At 40.5% G+C, this 24,124-nt stretch overlaps 1 protein-coding gene and 1 long non-coding RNA gene across 2 annotated transcripts in view; one reads left to right on the top strand and one right to left on the bottom strand.

Annotated features, from left to right (window-relative positions):
* The window catches only part of LOC130181514 (uncharacterized), a 91,178-nt gene that overhangs the window by 21,139 nt on the left and 45,915 nt on the right, over positions 1 to 24,124 (bottom strand). The window lies entirely within an intron of this gene.
* On the top strand, positions 10,894 to 18,629 carry LOC130181513 (BTB/POZ domain-containing protein 3). The gene is made up of 4 exons (XM_056395779.1): positions 10,894 to 11,848; positions 13,256 to 13,346; positions 15,392 to 15,510; positions 16,246 to 18,629. The coding sequence occupies exons 1-4, from the start codon at positions 11,538 to 11,540 to the stop codon at positions 17,276 to 17,278; spliced, it is 1,554 nt and encodes a 517-aa protein (XP_056251754.1). The 5' UTR covers positions 10,894 to 11,537; the 3' UTR covers positions 17,279 to 18,629.

Genomic DNA, 24,124 nt, shown 5'->3' with positions numbered 1-24,124 from the left:
AAAGCTACCACCGTGTGGCTGGAGTGACAGACAAATGAACAAAAGTTCACAATCTTCCACAGCAATCTCTGCAACAGGTTTAATGCTTCAGCTGTTCAAACCCAGTGAATACAACACACTGGTCGACAGCCAGAGAACAAGTTTGAGACAAAAACCCTACAAGGCAAACAGGAACATGTATTAAAAATACATTTATTGGCATATTGTCATCTATCGCTATAAATTGAAATGGAATGAAATGCTGTTTAAAGGTGCCAGCACATTACCCTGATTAGTGTCATTTTGTTTGTGATGCTGATAATAAAATTGGAAAAGGTCAGATTTTGCCCCTGTGGGGCTGCAGTGCAGCTTTGGAGAAATCATGAGAAATTAGCTGTGAGAAGGTTAAACCATCCACTCCCATCCCAGCAGTAGGTAATTAGTATAAATGAATAAATCAAGGTGGTCGTGGTGTACACTAGATTCAAATTGCTGTGAAAAATTTAAATGTTAATGCAGTGTCAGAGATTAAACTGAGGGAAGGAGAAGGGAGGAGGTCTGGGGTAGAAAAGGGATTAAGAATCAGCTTTGAAGGGCTTTTCCCGTGTGCTCCACAGAACCATATCTCACTTTTTGCTTTTCCACGCCTTTCTATAGGGACTGTTTTCACTCAGTTCAGAAAACCCAATCTCCTCTCTGACCTTCTCCTGCCCAGCAGTTTCTGTTGATTAACACTCACACATACACACACACACACACTCACTCACACACATAAACACGAACCCATGTACAATTTCATGTTGCAATACAGATTATTGGGGTCACCCAAGCATCCATAGTGCAACAACCTACAGCATCTGAGTACAATGCTACAGCACCTCAACAGCATCATTTCAGTGTGAAGCTAAATAAGATGTAGTTGTCAACATTGTAATATGTTTAACTGTGTTTACATGTTATTCTTTTACACCACTCTAGCTCCCTTTCTCTCACCCGCTCTCTTTGTATAAATGCCATGGATATGATCTAGACAGCTGAGCACATCATTACCGTTATCCCGCTGCCATTCTCCCTTCTGCTTTGTTAAGACAGTAAGGAGACGTCCCCTCCTCTCTCGACAAAAGGACCCTCATTACAAACTGTCTCTATATCTCTTTTCCATCTGTCTGTTCCCTCTCTCGCTCCTCCCCTCTCTCTCTCTTTGTTTTCTCCATGCCTGTATGTGCGTGGTCAGCACTCTGCTCCTCTGGGGCTCCTTTGGCACAGCTTGAACACATAAGGAGTCTGTTTAGATACTCATATGCATATTTATCACAGTCCAAGACAACACAAGTCCTATGGTAATATGCGGTTCAAAAATGTATACGCCGAAGCCACAGTAAGGTGTACGTTATGACACAGACGTCCTGTGTAAATACACTGGTTCCTGCATCTGCATGCGATACAGACATGTTAAATCACATCAGAAGACGAACCATATGGCCAGTCTCTCCAGCATCAGTGGGACTCATGCCAACCCTGAAACAGCTTTGTCAACACCTTGCTTTCCATATTTTAAATACAGTGGAGCATGGTGCTGTGCTGCAGGGATAGGCAACTATGTGCCTCAGAGCATGCAGGCTTTAGCTCCTAAAGATCACTAAGCTGCAGATTTTAGATGACAAACACCTTCTGTCTGGTTGACGTTATGCTAATCAATGAAATCACCTGGTGTGATGTTTGGTTAGAATGCAGACCTGCTTGATTACCCCGTCACTGACTCAAATATTTCAAGATTTAACAACCGAGTGATGGTGCAGATGAGTTGATGCAGGTGAGATGACAAGAAAGAAGTCTGTGAAATCTGAGGCTGAGCCAGCAGAGGTCTTTGATGCTCATGTGGTGGCCCCAGCCCCTCCCCAACACCCAATGATATGATGATAAACACATGAGGATACAGCATATAAATATTTGACTGCAACTGAAACAGATCTGGCACCAACTTTGAATAAGCTTTACTGAAAGCTGAATATTTTAAGGCAGCGTGTTAAAAGTGCTGGGTAGCTCCCTGTAGCTGCCCCAGCACCCACACATCAGTAGCATCTCCTCTTGGAGATGTCAGGGAACACAGACTTGTACATCAAAACTCATATCCACAGAACATTAAGTATTTCCACTGCAGGGCTTTGCAACCTCAGTGCCTCACCGATCTATGTAAAGGAGATAAGCTGTGTCCACACTGGAGTAGAATCACAGGATAATCAATGTTGGTTATGTAATTTAGTACATTCCACGTCAGTGATTTTAATGAACGATATGAGCTCATAAAGTAGTGGTTTATTACGCTTATAAATTTGTGAAGAAGCATATCCTGCTGCCAGAAGTGTTTGTAATTTATGAATCACATATTGATCTTAATGGTATTAGAATTTAAAAAGAGGAAAAGAGAGATCCTAGTATTTCCTGTGTGGGAATCTAAAATGTAATAATCACAAATAATCTTGAGCTTCACAGGACTAAACTCACTGAAAATCACCAATAAAAGTCCACACAGCTGGATATTCCTGCTAGCACTAAATGCTATTCAGAGAGGGCTTTTCAGTAACTTCTGGCTACAGCGCTCCTTAATGAGTAGCGTTTGTCAGGATTTGTTCAAAGTTTACGTTTCGCATTTTAAAAATGTCCCCAGACAAATTTTCAGCATTTCCCCATCTCCACTGAGCAATATCCTCCCTCCTACAATGCTTTGCAAGAACCTTTTAGGGGATCAGAAATCAGAAACTAAAAATAATTTTCCATTACCTCTCTGAACTCCACTCACAGCTGAGCTGTCACTTCTGTAACAGCAGGTGCTTTGGTCTCTGTGGTTTGCCTGTTCCTGTGTGTTGAACCAATGCAAACCAGAACCAGATAGCCGTCATCGCATCTTGGCATCTCTAGATGCTGGATTTCAGTAAAAGACTAAAAGACAGGTCGGATATTTTGGAAAGGGGTTGTTCTGATCTGATGTCCTCAACCTCCTGCACGATACAAGATCTGATCTGATTCAGATCCATAACCTCGACCATATCCTAACCTAACTTACCACAATTTAAACTTGTTCACTACCTACCACCACAATCTGATACAACTCATCACCGGGTCTTCATCAGCCAACTGCCCACTTAATTACTGTTGCCATGCCTCTCAAGCTTTCTGTTCACGCACAGCACACATGCAGGTTATAGTGATAACAGTGGCAGATTTACCACTTGATGTCAAGCTAAAAGCCAGCATGCTCACCAGCTAATGAGAGTGTATGAGACATGTAAATAAAGGAGCAGCATTTTCTTGTACTGCATTAATAATATGTACAGTGTGATAATGGACAATATTGACAGTTATTTCAGTTATGTCATAACCTTGTTAGGATACTTAGTGCTGGGTTATAATAGAAAATAAATGATTTATATGACATGTTGTCTGACTACATCAGATAGTGTTTATACCTGATTGAATCTGTCACACTCAAAGGTAGAGTGACACCTGTCCTTCACGGGAGGGGAGGGGACAAAATATTGTTAACAATGGGGATAACAGCACTAATTTTCAGTCTCTCTTGAAAACATTCATAGTGTTGCACTTGGTTGTTCACACAAAAAGTGGCAGACATAGTTGTGTGTTACACAGAATAGGTGTGAGGGGAGGGGGTTTCCAAAGCTATTTAACCAACTGACAAGCAATTACAGCAGTTTAGCTCAGAGAAAACCATACATGCTGATGTGTGCATCTTACACTATGGCAGACAAACACTTTCTAATCCATTCCTTACACTGTAAGCTCTCGTGTTTTCCACCTGCAAAGGCTGAAATAACTTGAGTATCTTACCACAGCCCCTACAGTACAATGTTTCAGCCTACACAGACCTGCCAGACCTAGTTACAGTTGTTAAACTGTGGTTTTAGTGAACACTCAGTAATGATGATGGACTGGATGATCATCAACCTTAGGTCAAAGTTTTCCATTTCTAAGTCATGAACCTCTTTGCACCTGCACATGCGATTGGTTACAATATCTTTAAAAAAAGGTATTGTAACATGCAGTAAAAGTTGTAATCTCTCAATTCGCGGTCTACAGCAAAACTGATAAATGGTTGATCAATATCTCTAAAATGTGAACTAATTAAAAATCCTATCTGTTTACAGTTTTGTTTTTAGTAAAGCCCAAGAAAAGGAAGCAAGTTGACTTGGTAACAGAAATGTTTGACTAATTAATCTGTTATGTAGAATCCATATTTAAAACTGCAGCAGAAGTCAGCGCATCCTTAATTAGTGAGATTTCGTTCTTTTTATATATATATTTTTTTTTTTTGAATGTCCGCCTTTATTTTCATGACAGATTTGATCCCTCTGGGCATAAATGGTACCAGTCTCACACAATTATTCACAAATTACTCTTCAGCTTTTTTTTGCTGGAGGGTGTTTGTTGCTCTGCCTTTCACTTTAAAATACTCCAAACATGTTCTACTAGATTATAGTGAAGAGATGCAGGTCATAGTTTTCCCTTTTTTTCTTCTTTACAAACTCTTGTGTGTGATTTTTTTTCCAGTGTGTTTGGAAGCACACCTCCACAAAAGCTTCTTGACACTTGGAGTCAATTCACTATTTGGTATACAAACTTGCATACATAAGTTCCATCTATAAAGGTCACTGTTTGCACTCATGCAGCCCCATGTCAACACACTGCTACCTCCATGTTTCACGGTCGCCACGATGTAGTCACTGTGGTTGTCCTGGCCAGGTCCAGCCAAACATGCTGGACCATATCCGATCCAAACAAATTCATTTTGGTTTCAACTGACCAAAGAATGTGCTGCCAACATTCATCAGGCTTCATTTCATGTTCTTTGGCTTAATCTTGCTGTTTTTGTGCTGTTTTGTGTTTTCTTCTTGGACGCCGTCTGTAGAGCTCCACTTCATGCAATGTCCTTTATACTGAATGTATGAGCATTTACTGAAAGACCCATTTCCACAGATAATCCTTGTGCCAAGTCAGGGGCACTTACCCGTCTGTTTTTCAATGCAAGGCTGCGTAAATAGCGAATTGTGTGTGGCATCACTTTTCATGGATGGCTACTGCGCCTTCTGTTATTGGTAGTACGGCTCTTCCTATACTTCCTAACCAGTGCTGGAACTGTGTTTCGGCTGATGTTCAATAGCCTATTGATCCTCTTGTACTCTCTCCCATCTTTATTTAATCAAAAAATTGTAATCAAATTTGCTGCAACAATCACAAGTAAACTGACGTGTTGCAGCGGTCACAAAGGTAATGGCTTATGTTGCACTGAGGCTGTATTTTCATTGTACTCTAGCTAACCTGTTTGTTTTTAATTATACATCAAATACCCTATAGTTCAACATAAAAATAATACCATTATTGTAAGATGGTACGTTTTTAAATCATTGAAGCACACGGGTACACTTCGTTTTGTTGTATACTGTAAATATAGAGTTAAAAGGTGAAGTACCATTAGGTGTGTAGGCACATACAAACCGAGACCAGGCTCAGACAATAACTCCCACAGTTAATGGTCTACACTGAACCCTCTACCACAAAAGAACTCTCAATTCTTTAGGAGGGCACCAAACTAGACTCAAAACAAAGAAACCGAATTAACCGCAGTGCAGAGTATGTAATGCATTTGCAAAGACCGCGTCATACCACGCGTGAAACATTTAATCACACTGAAAATTAGGGCTATCAACTTCTATATGACAGCAGAGAGAGGGTGAAGAGTGAGCAACGGTAGAAAGTGCGTGGGAGTCGGCGTGTGAACATGTGGTGGGCTGGGGTTGTAAGGTCTTCTCTACACTGTCATTATTGTGTCCACGCACTCAGCAGCACCCATACACACATACACACGTATATATGCAGCTGCAGGATTGACAGAGAGAAAGACTGACATACATAGACAGACGGATACGTAGATGCAACAATAGATAGATACTGTATGTGTGGGGTAAACTTTAAAATGGCTGCTCTTGTGCATGTAATCCAGAGAGGCTTGTGACTCTTGCAGCCATCCTACACTCTGGCTTCTCTGTGCTCTCGAGGCAAGTAAAATTACCCCCATACATCTTCTGACTGTGACATATTGATTGTAAGCCAAAGGAGAGGCTATCATCTCATCTACTGTGTTAAACCATTCGTTGGAAATTGACATTGTTAAAAATTCATACCAAACAATACATGATGGGTTTTTTGAATTAAATGTTTATCTTGACATTGTTAAAAGTTGTTATTCAATTCAAATTTTGACAAGCTGATTATGCAACTGAAGCTAAATCTGAGATGACTGGCAAAATTACTGCTGTGATGGTTTTTGTGAACATGCAGAAAAGAAAAACGGAGACACAGTTCAGTGTCAGAAAGAGGACCTGGCTACACCACAAGTTTCAGTTTCATAAAATGCATTAACTTGCATATTGGCATTTACTTTCACTCAAACAGACACACACACACACACACACACACACACACACACACACACACACACACACACACACACAAACGTCACACTGTTCTTGTGCATGACTGCAGGCTCTCTCCCAGACCCCGCTGACTAACAGTTCTCTTTTTCAGGAGTTCTAAGCCCCGTCTCTGGGCAGACGCCATCACTTCCGCCCTTTCCACCTGTCGGGTGCCCTTGCCTGCTTTAATGGTGGCAGAGGAGGAGCGTGTGTGTGTGTGTGTGTTGTGAGGGAGGTTGTGTGGGGTGAGGGTGAGGGGGTTTCCACTGGACGAGCTGCTGGAACCTGTCCCTGCCTCCATGTGCCAGGCCTGCATCACAGTTCATTTCCCATCCTCCTCTCTCCGCCGCTGTGCTCAGCCAAGCCTCTCAGCAGGTGTCTCTCTGCAGAAGAGTTCTGCCACTACACAGGGCTGCATCTCTGTGCTCCAACTAAGAATGGCAAGCAGTCACCTCCACAACATAACTACTGACTTCAGTATTCAGTGGGTTTCAAAGCAAATTTTTTGTTAAAATTTCAAATTGTTGTGTGGCAGGTCATTGTGAGCACAGGCCGGTCATTGCAATATACTGTCTGAAAGCCACTAAAAGTATATTTCTTTAATTCTGATAAGACAATACAATATAATTATCTAATTATTTATGAACCATGCATTTATATTGCAATTTGATATGTTGTCTTTGTTCACACATTAATTAATGGAAACTCCTTGAGCGTTTTGACAAAATCTACTATGTGCTGGTGTAAACAACCACAGATACAGAGTAACTTGATTTATTTCAGGTACTTTACTATTTCTACTATTTCCACCTTTTCTGGCTCGTATTATTTCGCGATGACTGAAGTTACTTCTTAAAAGATGAAGGTGTCCTGGTATAACTACTTTGAAGATAAAGGTGCTGCACTGAGTACTGTCATCAAGAAGCAATCAACAAAGGCGCTGGTGGATTTCTGCTGCTTTTTAACTTCACCTTTTGAAGTTAATACACTGAGGCTGGGGTTTTGCCAAGCACCGAAATATGAGGGAAACATTTAAACTGTGAACTATGTACAGAAATTAAATTATCTAATAGTCTCTACAGCGCGTTATCTCAAAAACATACGAAAAAAAGAAAAATTGCATTTGAGGTATGTTGAGGTTGTTAGGTATGTTATATCAAAATGGTTAATAAATATTTCTCAAATTTTTGTGCACTCTTACATCAGCTTATATTTTAGTTAATTCTTACCATTGTTTACCATTACCAGCATTTATTTTAATCAGTGATTATCTAAGGACTGTCGGCCTTTGTCGATCATAATGCAGATTTCTGTGCCACTACTGTCGTGCTAATGTTTTCCTTTTCTGTGAAAATGTGTGACTGCATGACGACAGTGTGAGACAAAGGTGATGTTGACGCTGTGACAACACCATCATTACTTCCTGCTCTCGCTCCTACCTCTGAATGTGTGAATAACAAGATTACATTTTCTGCTGATGAATGGAGAGAAAATGCAATTAAAGAAAGCAGGAAGCCATTTACGGTAATATAGACTGGCATCCTATTTATCATATTGGCTGCTAGACCACGATGCCAGATAAATCGCAGAACTGTTGGTTTATCATGTGCACTCTATCACCAGTTATCAATGTTGCTTTTTAAACATTACAGTTTCAGTTTAGTGGTTAGTAAGGGCACTGGTTGACTGTAAAATAAAATTCACAACACAAATACATCTCTAAATTAAGACTACTTACAGTTCACTGTGACATAAATAATAGTTAATAGCTGCAGAGTAATATTAGACCTTCTCCTGTACTACTTTCATTGTTTTTATGTCTGTATACTACATTTCTATCCCGCTGTTGCTTGTGGATTTGGTTACCAAGGTAACATCTCTAGTGGCCTGCAATTTGAGAGTATGGTGCCCTGTAATGTTGCCTTCATGTTACCATAGCAAATTTCTCTGTTCTACAGCACACACTGTATGAGGAGGCTTAGTGTGCTAATGCTCCTCAGTGCAACAAACACTACAGTTAATTAGGGTTTATGGAAAAATCAATATTGTGACAGTGGTTCAAGGAAGACTTTCTAATTTCACCTCATTCTGCTCTTTTTGCCAGTTAGATTTTCAATCTTAATAAATAAAGATATAATACTCAAATAATTGATTACTATTACTATTAACAATAGAAATAGTGCTACTTAATGTACTACTATTATCAATGCAAGGTGCACAATAGTAGTCATAATATTAAAGGTCCAGTGTGCAGGATTTAGATTGATCTACCAGCAGAAATGGAATATAATATTCATAATTATGTTTAATTACCAGAAACTAAGAATCATTGTGTCTTATTTAGCTCAGAGTGAGCCCTTCACATCTCAACCAGGAGCAGCTCCTCTTCCACAGAGCCCGCCATGTTGCACAGCCATGTTTCTACATTAGCCCAGAGCGGACAAATCAAACACTGGTTCTTCTGATTGGCTGACAGTTTTCTGAGTGCTGTATGGCCAGACCAACCACAGCTAGCTTGGTAAAACTCACCTGTTATGGCGATGGTCAATCAGAACTAAAATGTGCCAAACAGACCGTCAAATTCACACACTGAAATCATCCAGCTGGATTTTGTGTGGAGCTATGCAGTGGAGGTCCAATGCAGGAGTGGCAGAACATGCGGCCCCTGCATCCAGTTCACTCTCCTTGGCTGCTAGACCAGTACAGGGCCAGTGTGCATGCAGAACCTGAGACCATCTGGGACATTAGGGAGGTGCATGATTGGGCAGCTAGGACAGCAACAGTGGAATATGGCAAGTGGATTACAAGGAGAAGGGGAAGGAGCAGTCTACCCTTTTCGTAGCGGCCAGAACATGTGGAGTTTTGAAAGGGATTTATTGGCACTGCAGACGAGAGACCAGCAGCAACATTAAGGCGCATGCATGGAAGGAACGTCTACTGGTGGTGGCGTGGCGGCATGACGGCAGTGCTTATAGGGTAATTATGGCGGAAGTATGCTTTGCCTGGGGTATGCTTTGCCAGCAGCTATGGAGACAAAGCCGTCAAGCAGCTTATCTTTTTTTCAGTGCTGTGACTCGAGGCTGTGGATATCATCCCTTAACTGTGAGTAAGCAAGTTTGCAGTCCACACAGAGACAGCCAGAAAATAGCTGATTTTCAATCCAACTGTAACTCATAAAACATTACATAAAATAATTGCGACATTGGTAGAAGAATAGTGTTAAAAAGTTCAAAAGCTGAAAAGACCCTTGGAGAGGCCAAACAAAACACTAAGTGACTTTAATAGTAATCAAATAAAAACATTGCAGATTTCAGGTAAACACTTGGAGAAACCAAATCCTGCAAGGTTGGACAGTAGGTCAAGGTGGGTCATAATGGGGGCATAGCTGAGGGTGGTGACTGTTTTCTTGCGACATCACAAACTTATGGAAGTCCTGTCGGCTTGTTTCTGAATACAGGCTGTGTGCATTTCTCCGTGGACTTTGATACTTTCACAGTATTTATATAGCACCTGGACCAGTTCCATAATGAAAAAAGACATGGAAATCTCACCTTCTACAATATGGGACCTTTAAATAGAATACCCAGTGTGCACAGGCCCAACTAGACAAGAAGAGAAAAGGAACTGTATGCATTATACATTGTGCAAAGAGTGCATTACATTTATAGCCCCATGTATTCTCCTGAAGAGATGACTTAACAAGAAAGCTTAAGTACAAGCACATTCTTGGTTGGAACTGGAAGCAGTTGGTTTTTCAAAAGAAACTCCATGGTATTACACAGCAGTTTTACGAATTTGAAATGCAAAAATCTGGATGTTAATTCAAAAAAAAAAAAATGTTAAAAAGATACAGAAATATCAGCACACTGCAATATGCTACATTATCAAATTCTAGTAGTATAAAAAAAGCTTGTGTATTGTGTATATGATGTTCAGTTTGATGTGGACTTGCATCTAAAAAGGTTTTTAACTGGCAAAACAGTTAAGAGGTCAGAAGTCCAATCAAAGTAGCAAAGAACAATGAATTGCAAGTTTGTATACATTTATGCAAAGCTCATTAAAAAAGAACTATGACTGTCAGAAGATGCATGAATTAAGCAAATTCTGCCCTTAAAAGAGCATATATATTTGCATTGCCCTTTTGAATTACAGCATGGAGTCTATGTTTGCTGTAGTGAAAACCTAATGCTGTGGTTCCAGGTAAAGCAAACAGAGGAAGTAAAACTGTGGATGAGTAAATCATTCTTATGGAGCGTGGCTGTCACTTTAATTGAGACGTTGACTATTGCATATTCAAGTATGTGCTGCACTAAGCTGCTTTAGCCAATCATGAACGCTGTGCGCTGCCATTGGCTGAGCTCCGGAGAGAGCTGTGTACTGTGCTGTGAGGGGTGGGGGTGGGGGGTTCTCTAGCTCCTCTGCACTCTCCCATTCAACCTCTGTAGTCAGCAGAACGAGTAGCTGAGCAGAGCAACACAGCATCCACGGCTACAGCATCCTGCAGATGACTCCGCTCCATGGAGGAGAGGGAGGGGGAAAAAAAGGAACAAGTGTTGGAGAGAAAGAGGGAGATCCACAGATGAAGAGAGACTGAGAGAAGCACAGAGGGAGTAAGAGTGGGAAATGAAAGGAATTGAGTAAACACCGCTGGCCGCCTGAGGACCACTGCAGCTGTACTAAATCTGGGGCTGTCAGGCCAACCCTCAGCAGAGCAGTAAGTGAGAGAAGCAAGGGAGCAAGGGAGAAAAAGAAGTGATTTGAAGAGCTGATCACATCATTCTGGACAAGCAGGAATGGGAACCCCAAGAGCCTCTCCGTCAGCAGATCAAACTTCACACAGGAAAAGTGCCTTCAGATCACCGGTCTGAACCTGCCTCTTCAGAAGAGCGAAGAAAACGGGCAAAACAAGAGAGTTATCCTGTTAGTTCCCGAAAGGTATCACACAGGATCTGAGTTCAGCTCAAGTCTGTGCTCTTTCCAAGTCCCCCCTTGGTCGTCCCTCGCACCTGCCTGCTCCAGGTGAATGTCTTCTTTGCATGCACTCCCACTGCTCGGCAGTTGAACACACTCATGGTCGATGCCAAGGGAAGGAACATGAAATGTCTGACTTTCTTCTTAATGCTTCCCGAGTCAGTGAAAAGCAAGTCAAGTAAAAGCTCCAAAAAAGGGAATGCCAGTGGCAGCTCCAAGCTGCCCCCAGTCTGTTATGAGATAATCACTCTGAGGAGCAAGAAGAAGAAGAAGATGGCAGCGGATATTTTTCCCACCAAAAAGCCGGCATCCACCACCACAGTGCAACTGTATCAGCAGCAGAACCTCAACAACAACAACACCATACAGAACTGTAACTGGCAGGGACTCTACTCCACTATAAGAGAAAGGTAGGTACAACCAAGTCTCTGCACACACTAGCAATTGTTATTGTTGAGCCAACAATTTTTAAATCAACATTACATTCAGGGGAGATGAATTTGAAATTGTAATCTGAAAATTTCTCATAAAGTTCAACTGTATGTTCATTACACAATACAAAATTTTATGAACGGAATCCCTGGTGAATGTAAAAATTTATCACAAAACACTTAGTCTGGGTAACTACTCATGTATATTGAGTTCTGTGTTAGTTTAAATGTGGTGCCTGCTTGCCTGCTTGCCTGCTTGCCTGCTTGCCTGCGTGTGTGTGTGTGTGTGTGTGTGTATGTGTGTCATAAGCTACTTTTGGGGAAAAATTTCAGACTAAAAACCAGTGAATTGGGGACGGCTTGTTCACTAGGGAAAAAGCAGATTTTTGGGTCAAGTGGGGAAAGTTAAGGTTAGGTTATGTTTAGGGGTAAGGGAAATGAATGTAAGTCCATGTAATGTCCCTAAAAGTGACCTATGACAACTTGTAAGTGTGTGTGTGTGTGTGTGTGTGTGTGTGTGTGTGTGTGTGTGTGTGTGTGTGTGTGTGTGTGTGTGTGTGTGTGTGTGTGTGTGTGTGTGTGTGTGTGTGTGTGTGTGTGGTTCCCTCTGCCCTGCCCTCAATCTGCTGGAGGTATCTCTGTTTACACCCTCTCCTGCTCCTGCAGACTTTGTCGCTCTGACATAACAGAGGGCGAACAGGCACTGGGTGCGTTTGACATGCACAACAGGCAGAGGCTGCTCTGTACTAAAAGCAAAATATTTACCTTGGCCTATCAGTAAAAGACCCCAGCTGTCCAGAGCAAAATGTGTTCTTTGCGACCTGGCTTTGTTGTCTCTCCAGAACATCATGGGGCTGTTTACACACCCCTGTGACATGTTCCACTACTCAATAATATATGAACGCAGCTTTATTGTTGGTCCCATTCTTTCACAGTGGGGATTTTCCATTCAGTTCATTGTCTCGTTTGTCTTTCTTTATGGAGATATAAAGAGTTTAAGCTAAAAATGGTTAAGCTATGATATAATTTAGCTGATTTCGCTATGAAATACATAAGTGTGCTACGTAATACTTTAAAAACCAGTTCTCAAGTAATTTGGACACTTTATCCAATCATAAAACTTTTCTTTTTAGAAGAGCAAAAAAATGTAAAAATACATGAAAGTTACTATTTTTGCTTGCACTTCTGCTAAACACTCTCACCACTAATTAATCTGACTTTCATTTACATAAAATACATAAACGTGGATTTATGTGCATTGATTCTCCTCTAATCTCATCTCCAATATTGTCAAGATATGCTTTTTGTGTCTTACCTTCTTCTTGTACAGAATAATAAATGTAAAATTCATTTTCAACTGTTTTTTGTGCTTCTTTCCCTTCTTAGAAATTCAGTAATGTTCAACAATGAGCTGATGGCAGATGTGCACTTTGTGGTGGGTCAGCCTGGGAGAACCCAGCGGCTGCCAGGACACAGAGTAAGAATTTCATCAACCAGTAAAATCACAGTAGCAGGGAGGAAATTAACAAACAAGCAATCAGCCAGCCCAGTCCATTGTTGTTCATATCATATCAGGATAAAAATTATCTTCCTCATTGCCAGCAGTAATGGAACTGAAATCCTTTGTGCTCCATTCTCACTTCCGCACCATGTGTCTTTTTGAGACAGTCCTCAATTATTTATGTAAATGAGGCTGAAAGATAGAGGCAGAGAGTGAGCGAAGGAGGAAGGGATATCCTCTTCAGCAGTCATATCACACAGGATGGATCGTCTTTGTCTCTGCTTTAGCTCAGCCTTTTTAAAAAAAAAAAACCCCACTTCAATTACTCAACCTGTAATCAAACACATCCAACAGAACACAGTTACAATGATAAAGCATAGAGTAAGGTACATTCAACTCTGCATCTCACATCCTAGAAATACTTTTGTGCTCACTTACTTGATTAGCTTTTGGATTTTGGAATGACAGTAAAATGAATTTACTATAAATAGCTTTGATTATTATAATTGGGCCCATATTCAACCTGTTTATCCCAACAGTCACCTGCAGGTTTACACCCTCTGTCTTCTTTGTTTAGTTCACCTTCTGACCTCATTGCTCTTTCAAGGTGTTCACATAAATGATTGATTACGGTTTATAGTTGCCTGGACCACATGCCTCATCTAAAAGCACATCATGATGTCGACTTTATTTGAATATGATTATAACATTCACATTATATTTGGTAAGTGATTTTGTAGCCATAGCTTTGGCTCAGCTATCTATTCCACATCTACACTGTCAGATGAGCCCTGTATGGGTCATCTTTTTTGTTCTTTTTATGGGGCCCAAATGTATTATCTATGATTGGTAACTGCAGTGCACTTTGTGCATTTATAGAATGCAGTTATGGAAGGGCATTGTGGATCACTTGACTGCACTTTATGTTGAGACATTATGCCAATGGGATATAATGACGTTCAGCACAGCAATCTTTCTTGTGACCATTTGGCAGCAAGTCAGATAACAAAGTTATATCCCTCCAAGATGGAGGATGCAACCATCAGCTAAAAACAGTAATGTATGAGAACATCTGAAAAAGAACAACAAAACAACAACAAAAAAACCAAAAAAAACAACAACAATGGGCTAAGAGATGGGATTAATTTTATTCTAAGATATATGTATATATATATCTATATATATATATAGATATATATATAGATATAGATATATATATCGTCTCTAAATCCACATAAAAGAGCAGGCGTATTTCAACTGACCTCTCTTTATGAAAAAAAGAAACATGAATGTCAGTGTGTACAACAATAACATCATTGTTTTCAGAAACCCATATTGGCAAGCTTTACTTTAGAATAGGTTCACTGCAATTTAATCACCTAAGAGAAAGTCTATGTGCCTTTTTTGGGAAGATTTATACCACCCACACACCCACCTACACATACTCGTGGTGTGCACATACACACAAAAACCTACAACATGAAATGTTCTCGAGTATGATTAGGATTCACAGTCTTGTATAAAATGCTTATTACTGAAATTATTAGTGGCCTTGTGTTGCATCTGATTTCATCACAAGTTCAGATAAGTCATTAATTTCAGTAAATTGAACTTCTGTTGCACTCTGTTCAGTTGCTTTATTAGGATTTTGTTTTTTGTTTTTTTTGTATTTTTATCAGAGGCAATCTTGTTCATTAGAAATCTGCCTCCCTGTCTTCAGGGGAAACAGTAAATGGTTGAGCACTGCTCATTATGTGAGAAACTCAACAGGGTCAATCTCTCCAGTGATTAGAATTGAAGCATAGCTCAATATCCACAAAGAGATTTGTGTTTTCATGTAAAGAGAAGGAGCCACATGTGAACAAATTAGATTTAGTGCAATTCCCTTTTTTGCAATATTTCTGTTTTCCCACTTTGTTACTACATGTCATGTGGTTTCCAGTGAAGACACAGAAAAACTATGGCATATTTTCATTTCTCTTTTCCCTGTGTCATTTTGCTTTCTCTTCTTATTCCAACAGTATGTTTTGGCCGTTGGGAGCTCAGTGTTCCACGCAATGTTTTATGGTGAACTTGCTGAAAACAAGGATGAAATCCATATTCCAGATGTGGAACCAGCAGCCTTTCTGGCAATGTTGAAGTAAGGATTCTCCACTGTCTAAACTTTTCAACACTCTGTTCCTCCTTTGACTGGCCCTGTTCTTGTGATCTTTGAATGCCTTTGTTTAACAAATGTCCTCTTTGTACATAACTGCTATATGATAAAACTGCTCTATATCTATCTCTGACACGTCTTGGACAAAGCTGTTCATCACTTACCCTGTCATACAATTGAACTGAAATGAGTTCTTTCCTGTATCTCAAAGACAGAATCTATATCTGTCTTTTTTCATTTCATTATAAATTCCACTTTCCATTCTGAATCAGTCCATATTGTTCTCTACCTCCTGCTTCCTGTTCCTCCATCACTTTTATGTATGAGTTTTGTTTTCTGTATCCTTGCAAGCAGGCTACAGTAGGTGGGAGGAATATTATTTTGTTGGCTAGTTTGATTAGTTTGCACAGTGATTTCACTGTGTTTAAAATCCCATTTCATGTCTTCCAACATAGTTTTGAACAGATGCTGTGATTGATGCAGTATTCCTTAAATATCAGTCAGTTTCAACTTTAGTCATCTAAAGTATTTTTTGATGTGTGTGTATATATATATATATATATATATATATATATATATAAATATATATACACACACACACAGACACACACATATATCATTTTAACAAATATTTGTCCACCATGTCGCTTTGCATGACATTTCTTTGATGTTTGATCTGGTATCTATAAAGCTGACAAAGTCACATTTTTATGTCAACAGGTATATTTACTGTGATGAGATTGACTTGAGTGCTGACACAGTGTTGGCCACTCTTTATGCTGCCAAGAAGTACATTGTCCCTCACCTGGCACGTGCCTGCGTCAACTTCCTGGAGACCAGCCTGAGCGCCAAAAATGCCTGCGTGTTACTCTCCCAGAGCTGCCTGTTCGAGGAGCCGGAGCTGACACAGCGCTGCTGGGAGGTGATTGATGCCCAGGCCGAGCTGGCGTTACGCTCAGAGGGCTTCTGTGACATCGACGCACAGACCCTGGAGAGTATCCTACAGCGAGAGACACTCAACGCTAAAGAGATAGTAGTATTTGAGGCAGCGCTCAGCTGGGCTGAGGCTGAGTGTCAGAGACAGGAGCTCACCTCTTCAACTGACAACAAGCGTAAGGTTTTGGGCAAGGCCATGTACCTGATACGTATCCCTACAATGGCTCTGGATGATTTTGCCAATGGAGCAGCCCAGTCGGGCGTGTTGACGCTTAATGAGACCAATGACATCTTCCTGTGGTACACAGCAGCCAAGAAACCTGAGCTGCAGTTTGTCAGCCAGCCCAGGAAAGGCCTAACACCCCAGCGTTGCCACAGATTCCAGTCCTGTGCCTACAGAAGCAATCAGTGGCGCTATCGGGGCCGCTGTGACAGTATACAGTTCGCAGTGGATAAAAGAGTTTTCATTGCTGGGTTTGGACTGTACGGATCTAGCTGTGGCTCAGCAGAGTACAGTGCCAAGATTGAGTTGAAACGTCAAGGAGTACTGCTGGGACAAAACCTCAGCAAATACTTCTCTGATGGTTCCAGCAACACCTTCCCAGCGTGGTTTGAGTACCCAGTCCAGATCGAGCCTGATACATTCTACACTGCCAGTGTGGTTCTGGATGGAAATGAGCTGAGCTACTTTGGACAGGAAGGGATGACAGAGGTGCAGTGTGGGAAAGTGACATTTCAGTTCCAGTGCTCCTCAGACAGCACTAACGGCACAGGGGTGCAGGGGGGACAGATTCCTGAGCTTATCTTCTACGCTTGACAAGCCCTGTGCACATATTTGACTGATTTTCAATGCATTTATGGAAAATAGAAAATGATCACTTTGTGCATAGTGTCACTTTCTGTTATCTATTTTTGTCACTACTGTGCAAAACAAAATCTGGTCTCAAACCTTTGAAAGGGTCTTATGTGGTTTTAATTTTAGTAAATGGTCCACTTGAGTAGGACCAGATCCATTTCAAGATGTTGGATTGTGAAAATACGCTGATGAACAAAAGTTCTAAAAGATTAAAAATATCTTGCACTAAATGTGCCTGTATATATGAATATATGTAAATTCTGAAATGTATATGATGCCACCAATTGTGGCCAATGCTGGCCACAAAGATATCTTATATGATGAATATGCTACAGTAGGTTTATTATGTCTATTCTTGCATAGAATGCACATATAGAGCAGCAATACTTCACATTCTATATTCTACGATGAACATTTCCTGTCATGACTCAGTCTGGACCATCAGCATTATACGTCAAAAAAGCTGTATGATACTTAAAGCAACTTTTCAAGTTATGATTACAGTCAAAAACACTGTTTGTCCTATTGTAGTGTGTAAACCCCATTAGGCATTTGTATTTGAGTGGTTTCAATTGAATCTGCAGCTTTTTGATACTTTGAATCTAGTAACAGGGCACTTAGAGAGGGCTTGAGGGGTCTTAGATTAGGGAGCACTGAATATAATGAGACACACAACCCCTACAGTATCTCTCTGTAGCATGTTGCTCTGCACCTACACAAATCTCAGTCACTCCAGTGAGGTATCATTTACATCAGTGTCATTATGTTTACAGTGAAAATGAACTTAAAGTGATCACCATTCACCACTACAGGGTGGAGTGAAAGATTTCTTTGGTTTTCCCTTGGATTCTGTCTGCATTGCAGTACTGACGTGTGCTACTAATTGTTATTGCATCTTGGTTTTGTTTACAGCAAAAAAATCAACAATTGATTCAGTGTTAGAAGCTGTTTATCTTATGGACATTTACTTCTCTTTGTTAACAACCCTGTGCACTCTGAACTGCTGAGCACTCCCTCCCAATGTGATCATTCAGTATCAGTATTTGCAGAAGCATAATGTTTATGCTACAGAATTGCACTGATGTTGGTTTGTAATTGAATTTGTTTCATTATTTTTATGAGTCAGATTTTTTATTTATTTAATGTGATACTGAATATTCTTTCTGGTGTAGGATAAACATCCACAGGCTTGTCTGCCGGTGACAATAGATGGGAAAACTGGTGTTCATGTCCTGTGTTTACGTGCTACAGTGCTGGGAGACCAACGAATGTGTATGATTGTTGATGATGCAAATAAACAAAACAAATGGTACATATTGATTGTGTACACCATCTGTGGAAAACAGCGCTATCACATGCTACATACTCTGACTGAAATTTGGAGATGGGGACAGATGATGCCCTTCGGCACTGCAGTGATTTACAATGCCAAGGAGAGCTGTCTGCTGTTTGATGATCCCTGTCTTGATGCCACTTATACACCCTGCTTTTTGTCTGTCAAACTCTAACTCTATCTGCATCCTACTGAGCTATGCAAGACTACGCTTCCCCCTCCCTAATGAGAATTTTAATAGCCTACAACTCTAAAGTATGGCTTTTTGATGTGCAACCTCTACAACCTTGAATTTTCACAGACTGCAGTCATAAAGAATGGCTTGACATGACCATCGCATGTTTTCAAGTTTCACGAGATAGAGAAAGAATGATATTATAATCTCAAATGTCTAAAAACCCTGAAGTGTTGAATTCCCAGGATACCACACTGGCTGTTTGACCCATGGCTGATCTTGATGTGTCTGTCTGCTGATAAGAAAAAGACAGTAAGTCTCTAAAGTGGATTTCAACTCCTGTTCATATCTTTGTCTTGCAGACAGTCTTCAGAAGTTGTGCACTTGTATAGTAGATGAAGTTAAAAAATTCCAGTCACTGATACAATTGCCCATACACTGACAAAACAATGAATTAGCAAAGACATTTTATAGATTTCTGAGTTTAACTTTATCTGAGCGGCTGATATGCTGTAAAACTCAAAAACAAGAGGAGTCATTTACTGAATCTCAAGACAAATCATATCTGTTCGTGAACTGTATGTTCAAAAAGATAATCACTCCTGGGAGCTTATGGCAGGTACTTGATTACCAAGGCACTCAATAATGTTGAGACCAAGTTTGACATCGCCAATGAGCATGAAGCCCTTGATGAATTGAACTCAATATGTTGGGGGACTTGGTGCTTCAACGCGATTTTTCATGATTGTGGCGCTAATGTTGTAAGCAAGATCATTAATTGCACCGGAGGCAGCAGGGGACTACAATGTGCCAGGAGTCAGAGGCACGTCTGCTTTCCACAGACACACACTCACGTTTTCATTTTGCAAATGTAACCGATCTACAGCTGTAAAATCACATTGCAGGTACAGCTCAGATACAGTGAGACGTAAAAGAAGGACACACTTTCCCTAATTTTACTCTCCGAGAAAAATCCCTTCTCACATCTATTGACCTGACATTTTTTTGGTGTTGGTCACAGTCAGTTCAGAAAGCAGTAGTATTGCCAGAGGCTAACAGCTCACTGCCAGAAAGATGGCGGGAACAGCTCTGCTCTTCATGGAGCACATTACCAAAAAAACACTGTTGAATCAATACCAAGACTTCAATCTGCAGATGAGCTGGAAGCTCTAATTACTTGTTATTGCAAAGTAGTATTCATCTTCTAAACCCTCTAAGACACAAATCTATCATTGACCCATTATGTGATGAGGCTATACTTAATGAAAACATAGTATTTTTTTTTATTCTATAAGCGGTGACAATTATTGTGGCAAACCATTTTAATTGAATAAATCAAATGCAATTAAATTCTAGAGGGCTAAAAATAAAATGCATGATGAGGCATCTAAATTAAGATTGGTTTGTCAGAGAAGGAGCTATAAAGAGAAGCCATGTATTACTAATGAGGAAGTCATCCAAACACTAAATGTAACTGATAAATATCTCCTGCAATTTTTAGAATTGCTCGCTCACATATACAGTGCTGGCATCCAGTTTGATTTTAGCACTGAAATTTCAAATATATAATTCAAAGTGTTTACAGTCTTACATCTGTTTATCAGAGTATAGAGGAAATTACATGTAATATTCATAATCATAAATGCGGCTGTGAATTCTTGACAGACAAACCGTGGAATAAACATATGATTTAGCATTGGAAGGGAAAAGGGGAAAAACAGAGTTGGTGGATACCGAGTCAGACTGGGCACATATTGCGCAGGAGAATCGCATTGAGGTTTTATTTACTGTTCAATAAGAATTAAGGATGAAAAGATTCGGTCGGACTTGAGGGAGGACTGTGGATTACTACTGATCAACATTCCTAATGCTCTCTAAGATTGATTGTTGAGGTGCAGATAAGTCTGTGAAGAGAACCAAAAGATCTTCTGTATCTAAGAGAGAAGGTGTTGTTTCTTTACTCCAGGGTTAACATAATGCACAAACAATCACATGACTGACTACTTTTCATATTAATGTGATGTAGGGTTAATTGGGATAGAAATGTCTACTAAATTCACGCAACTGCAAAACACCACAGTTCACAACCACAAGGGGAAAGAAAATGGTGAGAGGAATCTCATTCTGTTTTTACCATATTAAACATCAGTCTATTCACTGCAGGCAATCACATACCCACTCCTCAACATCCTGATTATTTCCATCCAAGCAAAATGTCAATGAATTAATAATGGCCAAAGAGAGGAGGGAAACACAGCTGTGGGTTTAAAGAATTCATCAAAGAAAATAATTTTAAAAATGTTTTTTAATTCAACAAATCTCAAAGGGAATCTCAAAGCCCTTTTCCCCTACCTCCTCTTAAACCATATGTTTCCTCTAAAGGTTTACATGTATCTGTACAACAGTCCTGAGAGCACAGGTTATGTTTCATAGTGTACTGGTGTATTCTAAGTGCAAAACTGTCCAGTAAGTGTTATGAGAGCATCTGGCAAGGGCTGCTGAAGGTTAAAATGAATTGCTGTAATCCAGACAGATGTACGGGTGTCTGAGCCCCCCCCCCCCCCAAACTACTCCTATGGCAGTAACCTCAGTCTACTGGCAGCCAGTCAAGCAGGAACAAGGCAGGGGGTGAGAGGAGAATGGAAAGGGGGAGGCAGAGGTAAGTGGCAAGTCTGGTTTGAGTAACATTCAGGTGACGCAGCCATTCCCTTGATAATTATCACACAGATTATTAGTGGACAGCCAAAGTAGCAATTAATCACATGTGAGTATAGCGAAAGGTCGCAAGGTTCAGATACAAGGTGCAGGTAGAGGCAAGGAGAAGACAGGAGTTTGACTGATAATCACTACCCTCCCTTCTCCGTCATCCCCATTCCCAACCCTGTGGCACTAAAGACCTGCAAAATTTAAAGGATATTATTTCAAATAATCTCCTATCTCAGAGCTGTTGCCTCCAGTCGCATGCGGTTGGGATGCTCTGCAGGATCAAGCCCGTGATTGTGTGTCTCATTTATCTATTTATTTATTCATTGCTACCAGGCAGAACTAAATCGTTTCAACAGGCTGGGGCATTGAGAGGCCAGCTTTTATGTTAGATTAGCCTGTTTATAGCGATGTCGCTCGGCTCCAGATGGATCAATATGGCTAGGATTTCTGGAGGTAAGCGCTCCGAGTATCAGGTGAATTATGATTGCTGAAAAGAGAGGAAATACGCTTTTGGTGGACAAAGGACGCTACAGAGCCTATTCAAAGCAGCCAAAACACACACAACATAGTGACAGAGCATCATGCACAAAGTGGAAGTAAATTATATTACCTTCCAACGGTGCAGAGGTAAATACCCTGTTTACATAATTGTGTTTTTGTCCTATGAAATACAATCCCAGAAGGTATATGAATGCTGCACTCAGGCAAAAAGTAGTTCTTTCACACACTCTGAAAACTGAATTTGATGGTGATGCATTATGCTAATCAAGCTATTTATTCCCACAACTATGGTCTCGTATACCTGTCACCCACAGCCATTACGGCAAGGCTTGATCAAAACCTTGAATGTTGGCAGCTTCCCACTGAGAGGGGTGATGAGGGCTGGGCATGCTACTTTTTGTATATACTCTAGAGCCTCTATTCATACTGAAGCATGTCCTCTAAGGCAGCTCCATGGCTTTGATAGTATGGAGTGAGAGGTCCCTTCTCTCCCCAGGGTCTGATATAATGAGAGAGAGCTTACTAAACATGATCTGCTCTCTCTCAAATTCGCTACTTGAAACAGCTCGAGCCTGAAACAGTACAACAAACAGCACTGATTCATTTGTACACATGCTCCTTCTCACTCCCACTCTCTCTCTCTCTCTCTCTGAGCTATAGAAGGGGGTGGGGTGGGGGGTGGGGGGTGGGGGGGTTAATGTGTTTTAATGTGTGATAGAGAGTGATACAGAGATGGGGAAAGAACAGAGAGGCATCAGAGTCTAGGTTTATGTCCATTCATTCAGAACTCCAACACAGGAAATCTGGTTTCCTAGTTTGCAAGCACGAAGAAAATGTGATGTGGCAGATTTTAAATGATTGCATTCATGGTTTGCATTTGTACAAATGTGAATAGAAATGTACTATATGGTTATTGCCACAATAATGGTTTAACTGTGCCATTTCTCATATTCAGTCATTATCTGCTCTAGGATCTTATCACATAGCAGCAGGGAAATCAACAGAGACATTATACTGGCAACAAGGTATTTCTTTTGTCAAACAAATCAGAAATATCAACTAGACTGAGAGTCAGCACAATTTAACAGTGCTACAAGAATGTATTTCCTGTCCATGAATACAAATCTACAAGAGTGAATTTTATTTGCTGAATGCCCATTTTCTCTCTATTTAACCTTTAAGTGCCTGAACATTTTCCAACACTAGCAATTTCTGTCTGAATTAAGTATAATAACACCTATAGCAGTGATACTGCGCCTGACTTCTTTGAAATCCAACTGAGCTCTACGAGCCTGTTTTTCTGGCCTAATTTAAGAAGTGGAGCACTGTCTCTCGTTCCTCTGCCCTTGTTTATGTCCTGCTTACCACAGGGAAAACCAGTTACTATGTCTAAAAGTCCACACAATTAGCACCATTCAAAAAGCATTTCCTAGGCAATTCAGTCCAAAAGCGTACTGTTAAAAGTTAGTGTCACAAAGTTCATTATAACTTTGAAGCAGAGAATCCATGTTCAATCAAAGAGGGATGGAGAGTAATACACCTGCATTCACATCAGCTCCACGATTCTACAATCTGTCTGCATAAACATCCCCACAGCTGCACGATCCAGGCCTAATTGTCAAGCTGATGATGAATCCGATGTTGGCGAAGCAAAGAATCTTTTCTCATCTTACCATTAACTCAGATAATTAGCCACAGCTGCCTCAACTGTCAAAAAGAAAACCAGTTTCAAAGTTGTTCTAAAATATCAGAAGCTATTTCTTGATGTTGAATCAGAAAAGAGGAAATACCAGTCAGGGTTTAAATGTGCAGTAACGTCAAGTGATTGCACTTTTTCTGATTGCACAATTAAGTATAAGACAGATAGCTTGTGTAATTGGCAGGTGAGGGTGGGAATTCAATGTTCTGCACCTTTAGATCATTTCAAAGATTTATAGCAGCTGCTATCTGACCTAACTAAAACTCTTTCTGCCTATGCTTTTTTGAGGAAAGCCACACACTATTCCCTCACTGCCCTCAATAATGGCCTCAATTTAAGCTTTACTGTGCCTTACCTTCCCCTTATTTTCGCTTTCCTTTGAGATACCAAAGC

This window comes from Seriola aureovittata, chromosome 14, assembly GCF_021018895.1.
Source record: "Seriola aureovittata isolate HTS-2021-v1 ecotype China chromosome 14, ASM2101889v1, whole genome shotgun sequence".
In the NCBI taxonomy this organism is placed as follows: Eukaryota; Metazoa; Chordata; class Actinopteri; order Carangiformes; family Carangidae; genus Seriola; species Seriola aureovittata.
The sequence above is the reverse complement of the archived record's forward strand: the minus strand, read 5'-3'. Positions and strand labels throughout refer to the sequence as shown.

Excerpts from the sequence above, each read along its gene's own strand:
- LOC130181513 (XM_056395779.1), top strand. The coding sequence starts at position 11,538 with ATGGTCGATGCCAAGGGAAGGAACATGAAATGTCTGACTTTCTTCTTA. Across the intron at positions 11,849-13,255 it reads TACTCCACTATAAGAGAAAG|AAATTCAGTAATGTTCAACA; the intron begins GTAGGTACAACC and ends TTCCCTTCTTAG. Across the intron at positions 13,347-15,391 it reads AGCGGCTGCCAGGACACAGA|TATGTTTTGGCCGTTGGGAG; the intron begins GTAAGAATTTCA and ends TTATTCCAACAG.